At 42.8% G+C, this 10931-nt stretch overlaps 1 protein-coding gene across 6 annotated transcripts in view; it reads left to right on the top strand.

Moving 5' to 3' along the window:
• Positions 1-36: 36 nt before the first annotated feature.
• FKBP15 (FKBP prolyl isomerase family member 15) overlaps positions 37-10931 on the top strand; it is a 28110-nt gene continuing 17215 nt past the window's right edge. For 3 of the 6 annotated variants that reach the window (XM_074923716.1, XM_074923720.1, XM_074923714.1), the window contains exons 1-12: positions 37-179; positions 1741-1850; positions 2162-2252; positions 2883-2952; positions 4248-4322; positions 5470-5568; positions 6076-6225; positions 7186-7254; positions 8574-8717; positions 9200-9345; positions 10085-10133; positions 10805-10924. In XM_074923716.1, coding sequence (XP_074779817.1) covers positions 124-179; positions 1741-1850; positions 2162-2252; positions 2883-2952; positions 4248-4322; positions 5470-5568; positions 6076-6225; positions 7186-7254; positions 8574-8717; positions 9200-9345; positions 10085-10133; positions 10805-10924 — 1179 coding nt within the window. In that variant the 5' untranslated portion in view covers positions 37-123. Of the gene's footprint in view, positions 180-1740; positions 1851-2161; positions 2253-2882; positions 2953-4247; positions 4323-5469; positions 5569-6075; positions 6226-7185; positions 7255-8573; positions 8718-9199; positions 9346-10084; positions 10134-10804; positions 10925-10931 lie in introns of those variants that run through there. The other 3 variants (XM_074923715.1, XM_074923717.1, XM_074923721.1) reach the window with 3 other exon arrangements.

Below are 10931 nucleotides of genomic sequence, written 5' to 3'. Positions count from 1 at the left end.
CTTCCCTTCCTCTTCCCTCTTTTCCCTCCTCGCGCCGGTCCCGTCCCGCCGTGGCCGGAAAGCGCTTCGCTGCCGTGCAGCGCGTTTACGACATCGCGGGACTGTGGTGGCGGGTCCGTGACCATGTTCGGGGCGACGGCGGAGGAGGACGACGCGGATTTCCTGTCCCCCGCCAGCGGGTGAGCGGCCGGCGGGGCGCAGCCGGGCCACCCCTCCCCGCCGCTGTGAGGGGGCGGCGGCGCGGGCAGGCCGCGGGGCAGCGGCCCCGGTAAAGCCCCTTGGCAGTGAGGCTCGGGCCCCGTGAGGGCGGGGCTGCCGCCACCCGCTACACCGCCCCCCCCCCCCCCCCGCGCCGCGCAGCCCGGGGCTGGGCCTCGCTCCTGCCCGGCCCGGTGGGCGGCGGGCGGGCCCACGGCCTGCGGGGCCCTGCGGGGCCCTGCGGAGCCCTCCCCGGTGCCGGCAGGGCCCTGCCGCCGGCCAGGCGGCCCCGCGGGGTCTTTTCCGGTTAGCGGAACTCCCCCGGTGGGGTCGGACCCGGAGCGGGGAGCAGACCTCCCGTGCCTGGGTTTAGTCCCCAGTCTGTGTCCTCTCTCCCGTCCCGCTTCGGTGGGGGCGGAGTGGGAGCCCGGTGCCCCCGGGCAGGGGCTGGTTGTCGGTGTGGGCCTCTCGGTGGGCCCGGCGGGGCGGGAGGCAGGCGGGCCCGGGGACAGGGGCTCCGGGGTCTGAGTCCGCCTGTCTGGAGCCCCGGGCGGGGTTTTCTTCGTGAGCTCTTCAGAAGGAGGAGGAAGGGCTGGGTGAGAGAAATCGGAGGTTTTCGCTTAAATAAAGTGTAAGTGGGAGGTCCTGAAAATGCCGGTTTAGGGGGTTTGAGCAGGGATGGCTACTTCAAGAGTGTTCAGCAGTTTTCAGTTTTTGTTGATACCATTTTAATGCGTAGCACGTTCAGTTCTTCCAACACTGTGTATGTAACTTGTTGCCAGTTGAAGATTCCTCAGCAGTTGTCATTTCAGCTGTGCTCTTTCATCACCCTTTTCAGGGAGCTTCTGTTTAACAAATTTTGTAGACTAGTCCTCTCGCTTTTTAGCAAATGGTTATTTCTTTTTAAAAGCATCTAGTGTAAAATGCTGCAGATCCACTGACATTGGTGCTGTCCTTTGTGGATTCTACTTAATAGTTTGAATTACTCACTTGTCCTGTGATACCAGGAGTAGGTGAGCTTAAATGGGCTTAAAGCAGTAAAACTGCAAACAACGTATCTTGTAGGAATAACCAACTTGTCTGCAGCATTAAACCTTCTGCCCTTAGACAGGAGAGCATCTGTCATTTTAAAACTTAATGGAAGAATGTGTTTCCTGGACATTACAAGAAGAAAAATTCTGGTGCTGACTGGTGACTTCCCTGCTGTCATGCAGCTTTTTTCAGTATTGTAATAATGAGCTACTTCACATGAGGGTAGCCTTAGTTAATGCTTTGAAGTAACTTGGTTTTTTGGTGTAGTTTCAGTCCTCATTTGTTCCTTACAGTAGCTTTTGAGGAAGTGAAACACAATTGTAGCACTTACCCAGCCTTTTCATCTAAAAGTTCTGCTTATTCAAAATTAAATGGCTAATTAGAATAGAGCTGCTTAATGTGCTTCCCTTTGTTTATTATCACTTTGTTTGATACAACTTGCAATTAATGGTATTAATTACCTATAAAGCCCATGTTAAGTAAAATAAAATAGTTTATTTCTCTTTCTAGTGCCAGATTGGCTTCTCTCTTTGGTCTGGATCAAACAGTTTCAAGCCATGGAAATGAATTTTTCCAGTACACTGCACCGAAGCAGCCTAAGAAGGGTCAAATGGCAGCTGGTAAGTAACTGGGCTTGAGCGTGGGGAAAAACTTCACATCATGTGCCTTGCTGGGAGTATGAAGGTCTTTGAAGAACAGCAGTGTAAATAATTCACTTATTTTTCTTGAATGATATGATCCTCTAGAGCCTCCCTCTACCTGTTTACGCTGGTGGCCTTTGGTGAATTTGGAACATCGCTCTTTGTTTTTTAGTCCTCTTCTGGACTTATTTTTCCCTGGGGGGAGGGATGTGTTGTGGCATTGTCAGTGGCCAGCGCGTATGGCAGTTCTGTATTGCTGACAGGTTTTATTCCTGCTTTTTATTCTCCAGCAGGTCAGGCAGCCCAGAAGGCTCCTGTGGCCCCCGCAGCTTCAGGAGCACCATCAGTGTTCGTGGCCACTGCGGTTCATGCTTATCGATAGTAAGTGCAGTGGTGGTTTCCTGCATGACCTGTTAGAGTCTGTGTCTCTGGGAGCTTAAGACCTAATCATTAGAGGGAAGATATTTTTGGATGAGTGGGAAGAGACCATTGCTTATAGGCATGTGTCTGCACAGTAGAAAAGTACAAGTTGATTCAAGTTTCTGCTCAAAAAAACATTTCAGTTACTGTGCTGCAGTTCTGGGTTATGCAGTTGTCAAATAAATAGCAAGTTCTGGATTTGGCTGTTACAGAGAGCTGCATCCTGGGGTGCTGGCCTGACATTTGCACTGTTAAAAGGCAAAAAACTTAGAACTCTGTCAGATGCTTATGTCTCATAAATTCCCGCATGGAGAATGAGTGACAGCAGTAAAATTCTCTGTCCATTTGACACTGCCGTCATGTGAAAACTCATTTGCCCTGGATTTGTGAAAAGAGCAGTTTTCAACTCAAAGCTCCATCGTGTAATCTGTGGGCAAGCAATAAACTTGTAATGTCTTTAATCTAAGAAAGGCTGCCTGACATTTTAGGCATGAGGAAAGGGACCTGAACTCTAAAGAAAAACTCATCAACAGTAGAGAGAAATTTGAGGCAGGGATAGTTCTGCAGCTGAATATTTCGCTTGTCTTCCAGTACAAATGGGCAGTACTTGAAGCAAGGCAAGTATGGAGCAGCTGTAGTGGGGAACCATGCTACTAAAGAGGTGAGAAACACTTCACTTCTTTTGATATTTTCATGCCAAGAGTGCACTGGTATGAGGCAGTGTTTCTCTGAGCTCACCAGAATGTCTTTGCTGTTGATGTTGGAGGTCTTAGTTCCGCTGCTGCTTGTGCCTTCCTGCTCTTCTGGCTCTTCTTACGGCTCAGCCATTTAACTTGGTGACATCTTTCCTCTCTGCAATCCATGAGTTTGTAAGATCTCTTACAACTTGTGACTGAAATATTTTGCGGTGTTTCGGGCACTGCATCTAGAAAATATTTATGGAAGTGATTTTGATACTTGTTCAGAACGTCTTTGACAACTGGATCACAATCTGTACATGTGAAAATCCATATAAAGCAAAATTTTGTCTAGTAGTACCAAGATGCTTTGCTTAAGTTTTGTTGTTTGGTGTCAAATATCTCTTCTTCCCAAGTACTCCTCTAAGAATGCTGCACTGGAATGCCCAGTAGATTGGTGTGTTTAAAAGATACTTTGGATAATCCTGTCTGTCCTTGATGTTGGTATTTATGGTGTTTCCTGTCCCCCAGTTCATGTTGTCTCACTAACTTGCTTCTGCTTTGGCAAGAACAAAAAAAAAAGTAGTTTGGTAAACTAATTCCTAAGTCACTGATCTGAGAAGTGTTCAAGTGTGGCATTACTGGGGGAGCTGGGAAGGACAGGGCTAGCAGAAGGAAGCTAATGCAGCCTTTCTCAGGCTGCCTCTGTAGTATTGCAGCCTGCCTGCTGGGAACAGTTAGCAGATTACTTGCAGTTCACCACCTGGCTGTGCTGAGTGCAGGGACATAAAAGAAAGCTCTTTTCCTTAGTAGATGGTGTCTAGTAAAGCCAAATATGTCAATATGTTAGATCTGTGTTGTTTAGTGCTTGGAAAGCTCCCTCCAATTTACGATTACTCAGTCTGTTGCATTGTTTTATGCCTGTATACCATGAATTGTGAGTTTTATGTATCGAAGGTTTAGTGCATCGTCTTTTTATGCAGTTACTGCATAAAATATGTGGAATTAGTTAAAGCATCTTGCTTATTGTAAAATAATTATTTCGAATTGATTGATTCCTGTAGCTAAATAAAGCTTACATATTTTAAAGAGGTTTTTAATAGGCGTTACAAAATTGCATTAAGTATTTTTGCTGTGAAAAATGCTGCTGCAAGGTGTATTTGACAAATAAATACTGTAATCTTAGGCTCAGAATTTGACAAAGCACACTAGAACTGAAGACACTTTGAGTTTTTGCTTTTTCTTCTTTTTCCCCTGCCCAATTCCTTGTGCAATCCAGTACAGGATCCTCCTTTACATCAGTCAGCAGCAACAGATCACAGCTGCAAGGATCCATCCAGGCTTCATACTCACGGTAAGACTCTGGATTAGAAAAGCATTCAGTGATCTGTATTGTTTACAGCGAACAGAAGTTGACTGTGAAATGCTTTCTTAAGTCTTAGTATAGCCTTTGAGATCAGACATGTGACTGGCACAGCAAGAGGTGTCACAGTGACTGGGAGCACTGTTCTGCTGCTCCTCCTAATGTGTGTTGCTCAAGAGACTTGGCAGCTGCCTTTTGCAGAGCACTTCATCAGTAGATTTCATAACACAAGTTTGTACACTGTGGGAGGTGTATTATTACCTCTAGATCACAGAGGAGTTGTTTTGAGTTTTGCAGCCCTACAATGGATAGAAACAAAACAAAATTCCTTTTGCTATTAATTTATAGTTAAGTGACTGAGAGAATAGAGCTGAGCAAGCAGAAGGAAATGATAGCAAGGAAAGTGGTTTTTTTCTCTGAAATTTGACACTCATCATTTTCTTGCTGCTGCGAACTATTTGGAGCATTGTTAAGTCATAAAATGGGCTCTCTTAGGAAGTTCTGTTTTCTGCCAGTTTTACAGAACATTGGTGTATTGATTTGTTGCTCCTAGCTTGTCATCAGGTGACAAAAAATTTCTTATTTTGATAGATAGAAATTTTACCCTGAAACAGTAGAATCTCAGTCCAAATTTCTGACTAGGATGCTAGCTTGCTCTTTAGTTTTATAAGCGCATATTGAAAGAGTGGGTTATGTAGTCAGCCTGTGATGACATGGACTTTTAGAAGTGAAAGAGTGACTCCTCAGTTGATTCTGGAAGTCTCCAAAAAGTAAATTACTTACACTTTAAAATCTCATAATATATACACTTTAAAATATATTATATATACATATCATAGAACCTACCTTCAAAGAACCATGAAAACTTTCACCACCTTGTGAAAGCTGCAGCTTCTATGAAGAACTTAAATATTTGCTCAAGTATTTGAGTTGTTATAATTCTTCCATGATAATGAGCACATAAATAAAAGAGACTTTCTGCATTCTGAACTTGGGAAGTAATACAGCAGGATTCTTCCCCTGCCTCTGCTTAATTTCAGTAGCTCTTATTTTATGATTTTTGGATGTGAATTTTTTTTTGGTTTTAGATGAATGCATCTTTTAATGTATAACATAGGATTGATTTCCTTTCCCACAGGTTCAACCCAACAATTACAGTACATTCTATGATGATCAGAGACAAAACTGGTCCATCATGTTTGAGTCAGAAAAGGCAGCCATGGATTTCAGTAAACAGGTAACTACTTACTCTGTGCGAGGTATGACTTGTTGCCTTGTTTAAAACAACAGGCAAACCAAGATGTATCTCTCGGAGCAACTTATCGCTGAGAGGTTCTAAGTCAGTTATATTTTTTCATTGAAGTTCAGCTTTGAGTATCTGTATGACCGTGAGGCAGGTCTGCAATGAGCCTGCCTGAGTTTTGTTCATTAGATACAAGCCTCTTTGAGGCAGGGAGCCTCTCAGTTCTGATGGGAAGTTTGATCAGGATTCTCCAGTACCGTAACAGCAATGGCTCTGTAGAGCAGAGGGCATTTACTCAGCAAAATTCAGCCCAAGGAAACATGGAATGCACTTTGTAAGTGCATCTATATCAATGTAATTAAAAGAATGCACTTTGTAAGTCCATCTGTAACCTGGGCTTGATCAGTACAGTAACAAGTGCATCAAATCTGTAATAAGTCATAGTGGAACTTGCCAGTCTGTTTTAACGGCCAGAGGCACTGATAGTCTTTCCTTCTGCAGGTGTGCATTGCCAAATGCAACAGCTCCCCAGTGCTCGATTCAGTGCTCTACCAGGATCTCCTCCTTGGAGAAGGGCAGGGAGTAGAAGGAGGAGACTCTCTGGAGATCGCCTATACGGGTTGGCTGTTCCAGAACAATGGGCTTGGACAGGTAAAGACATTTCTGCCCCCTCCTAAATCTAAGTGAGTGTGACAGTTGCTGGAAGGAACCTGCCCCATCTAACATAGTATTGGTGCTGATGTTAAAGGTATTTTTTCAGTCATGGCACCATAAGTGAAGTCGTGTTACCTATAGAATAATAAGGGATTCCATTACTCTTCAGGAGGAGGTGATTGAAATACTTTTTAGCTTTCATTGGCACTCTCACACAGTAATATTAATGAAAATGGTGAGAAGGGATAGCGAAGGTAGCTGTGTTCCTTTGGAAACAGCTTGAGGAGGTGATAAGAAGGGCCTTGTCTGACACAGAGTGCATTTCCAAATACTAAAAGAATGAGATCGCTTTTACATCCTCTACAGCTGGGTCCAATCCAGTTTACTAATAAAAGAAATACTTTAATATTTCAAATCATTACCTTTAAAACACTTCTGCTGGTTTTACTGTTGGCAAAATTCACAACATTTTTGCATTTGCACCCACCTGCAGTTGACTCTTTTTGCTGTAAAATAACTTTTTGGGTTTTGTTGATCTGCCTGGCATGCTTCTCTCTGTGTACCAATGGGACATAGCAGAGCGGATTTCTAATCTCCTGAAAGAGTTGTTCAGCTGCATATGTCTTAGTTTAATATACAAAACTTCTAGACAGTTGTTTGCTTCTCAATATAAATCTGTCATGTAGTGTTTTACTTTGCTCAATCCTGTCCTTACTATCAAGCTCAGAGCAGTTTTAAGGTCTGAGTCTCCAGCTACCATTCACTTTAAGAAGCTGTACTGTGCAGTGGACTAGAAGCTGTAGACATGCTCTGTCTTACGTCTGTTGAGAACTAATTTTGGAAGTAGCAGTATCAGATAAGAGACTGTAGGAGTTTAAGGAATGTGTAAAGTAGCATTCAGAATCTTGAAACAGTTGGGAAATCCATGTATTTTGTGTTTGTTATTCAACTCTCCAGGTGTTTGATTCAAATGTTAACAAAGACAAGCTGCTGCGGCTGAAGCTGGGATCTGGAAAGGTCATCAAGGTAGAACTTCTGGCACTTTCATTATAATAACTGAAGTCTTAGAGCTTTAAATTACTGAAAATCTTGTGTCATGTTTCATTTGATAGGAAACACTCTGTAACAGTGACTCATACTTTTTTTCTTCATAATTGGCACAGTATAGCCCATTTCAATGGCAGTGTTAGAAAGAAGTTGTTGTCCTGTTTGGTAAAAAGGAAGCTTCCTGTCTTCAAGAACTGGGTTTTTCAGGGTGCTGTTTTTGTTTTGTTTTTCTGGAAGTCACTTAATCTATGACCCTGTTCTCTAGGAACCTTATTTTTGAAGGAGGATTTCAATGTGAGAAGTTCAGATTCCTCCCCACTCATCGTGCCTCAGAAGCAGAGCATCAGATAGCTCTGATGCAACACCTGGGAGAAGGGCATGGGAGGGTGAGGACAACTGTCAAGTTTTAGGATGATCTAGTAAAAAATAGTACTACTGCCTAGAGTGGATTTACCTGCTTAAGTCAAATCATGAGGGTTTTGGCTGCTTAATAATTTTTCCGTCCAGGTGATACGATACTCCCTTATATTATTCCATAAAATCTGGTTGCGAATTAGAGATGCTCTTGTTCAAGCCACTTCCATTATCTAAGTAATTCATGTATGGCCCATTACAAGTTATCCTTTATTGAAAATTACTTTTCTACTTTATTTTAATGTCTATCTTCTTATTAATGTTGCCTCCTGTAAAAGGCCAGCATCCATTTGACAGTTTGCATTGTTCTAACTTCACTACAACTGTGTTCTGTGGGTGCTTTGTAAATCTAACCACAGCGATTTGGAAGTGATCTCTCAATGACGCGGGGTCCTGCTCTTTCCCTGAATGCTGAGAGGGGTCACCACTGTGTGCCCTGCAAGCCACCTGCAACTGCAGAATTTGTGCACACAGCACAGCATGCAGTTCTTTTCTCCAGGATATCTGTGTGATCTGTGATAGCTGCTTAAGTTACAATATTTAAAAATTGAAACAGATTTCTGGAACCATACAGAGACCTGGAAGCCTCCAGCCCTCGTGCTAGAGATTGCTGTGTCCAATTGCATCATGAACATGTTGGGAGGTGTGTCTTTATTCTTAAGTTAATGTTGCAATTTATAACTGGCCGCTACGATTCATTGTAAGACAAAGGTTTAGTGCTGCAGACTGAAAATAAATAGGATTTTACAAGAATCTCTCTGTATGTTTTGGAATCTTCTATAACTGGTGCCTGAAGGTGTCTTAATCAGTGTAACTAAAAGAAATTGTAATGTCACTGATCAAACTGTTTGTTTTCTCTTTTGTTGTGTCTCTGAAAACCACAGGGCTGGGAAGAAGGAATGATGGGGATGAAGAAGGGAGGGCGAAGGTATCTCATCATTCCTCCAGCATGGGCCTACGGGGCTCAGGGAGTGACTGGCCGTGTCCCTCCAGACTCTACTTTAGTTTTTGAGGTGGAAGTTAGGCGGGTGAGTGTCTCCTGCCAAGCGTTTGTTTTGCATCTGCTTTGTGGCTGTTGGGTGGCAGTGTCTGTCTGCAAGGTGAAAACCTGCTGGCATAAGAACTACAGCTCAGAAACTGTTGTAAACCAAATACCTCAGGAAGATACATATCTTTAATTTACAAAAAAAAAAAAAACAAGAAAAACCCCAACAACATAAAACCAAAATCCTAAACCCCAAAATCCCCTTAGGCTGTTTACTGAGCTATGTCTGTTCTAACTGTTTTGGGATCTTTTCATTGTCTTATTTGTGAGTCACTTGGGAAAAGAAAATACTCAGTGAGGAATGACAGGATGTAAAGACTCAGCTTCTCCACTTGTGAATCAGTTGTATGCTTTTATTTGAGGTGCATGATCTTGACAAAGGAGTAGTCATCAGAAATAAAGAAGTTGCTGAAAACTTTTTTGGGAATCCAGGAAAACATCTTTTTTTCTTACATGCTCTTTAAGGTGAAGTTGGTAAAGGAATGCTCTGGTTCAGATGGACAGAGTGTTAGTTCAAGGGATTCTCCTGCACCTTCTCCAGTACCCAATGCAGATGGCTTCTCTGCAGACACTGGTTTATTGCCTCCATCTACAATACCTCCAAAGCCTGGGTAAGAAGTAGCACAGCTAAAACAGCTTGGTGTATTAAAAGATGGCAACACTCATAAACATGTGACACAATGCTGCATTAACACATCGTGTGGTAAATGTGGGTCCTCTGTGTGCCAGCTGAGTGCTGTCAGTGGCAGGGGAATGCTTGCTACCGAGAGTTGCTGATCTTCTGCTTGAATGCTGACTTTCGGATTTAAAGAAATTGATGTGGGCACAGATGAAAGAAGTAATTCCTCTGTAGCATTACTGAGCTCTAGTGTGATTAAGCTGTATGGGCACTTCTCAGGTGGCAGTATAGTCATAAGTTGGTCTTGGGTCATGGCTGATTTGTTTAATTGCAAATTTTACATTGTCATTTGTTTCTTAATTTAACTAAATGGGTCAGTCACCCTTTTTAGGGAGTTGAAGTTTAAGTGCTCTTTTTGTTGCCAGATGTAGTTTGTTACTGGGGGTGGTTAAAATTGTTTGCAGCAGAATGTGGTCATTACGGCAGTCAACAAAAATCATCTTTCTGTAATCAGCTGTTCCGCAGCCAACTTGCCCATAATGATGTTTGGAAATTTACAGATAATGTTCCAAAGAATCTTACAAAAGTAAGCTAAAAGAATGCTTGTGATACATCTCCCCTAGGAAAGCTATTTTCTTGTATTTGACAATATTTAAAAATGCAGAATATTGGATCTTGAATTTCATTTTTGTTAATCACTGATATCAGTATACACCTATTTGGCTTTTCAGGGAGCCAGCTGTTCGGGCCAAGTCAAACTCCATCAGTGAACAGCTAGCAGTAAGTGCTGGTGTTTTTTCCTACCTAATTTGAAGCCTTCAGTAGGGAAGCTTGGTTGGTTTCACCTCTGCATTTGGTTATTGCTGCAGATAAAGTGAATGTCATGCAAGCAAGACACTCTTAAATGTTCACCTTACTAACAGCAGAGTAGGGCCTTGTTTCTGAAGGGATTAGCAGGACACGAGAAACCTCAGTCCCAGTTCCTGCTCTTCAATACAGAATTACCTTGACCTTGTGAATACTCACAAGGCTAGTTGTTGTCTTGGATAAATGGACAAACTTTAAATGGATAACAAAGAGTAATTGGGACATTCAGTATAAGTTTACCTACATGAGAAGACTTTTTGCATGTGCCTCAGAGTAGAAAAAGCTGCTAAGCAGCTTCCTTAACACATTTCTTCTTGTTGCTGCGCTTTGTGCAGGAATAGATTTTTCTATGTAGTGACAGCAATGTCATCCCAGAAGGAGAGTATATAAAGCAAGCCAGATTAACAAATCCACAGTGTTGTCTTGTGTGCTTGAAAAACAGTTTTTCCCACAGTTGTTGAAAAATTGAAATAACCAAAGTTAAGTCAGTGATTTAGAAGTCTAATCCTGACAGATGTCTCTGTAATATCTGAAAAGCCTGGGCTGAGAGACAAAGGAAGAGTAACTGCAAACATTTGTTTTAGAATCCAGATGTAGCAAAGGCAAAGCTAATTTCTCGGATGGCTAAAATGGGACAGCCCATGCTGCCTTTCCTTGCTGGGACAGCAGGTGGTCAACTTGACTCCAGTGACTCGGAAATAGAGGTACATC

This window comes from Athene noctua, chromosome 20 (assembly GCF_965140245.1).
Source record: "Athene noctua chromosome 20, bAthNoc1.hap1.1, whole genome shotgun sequence".
Classification (NCBI taxonomy): Eukaryota; Metazoa; Chordata; class Aves; order Strigiformes; family Strigidae; genus Athene; species Athene noctua.
Note: the sequence above shows the minus strand (reverse complement) of the source record. Positions and strands in the feature narration are given on the sequence as shown.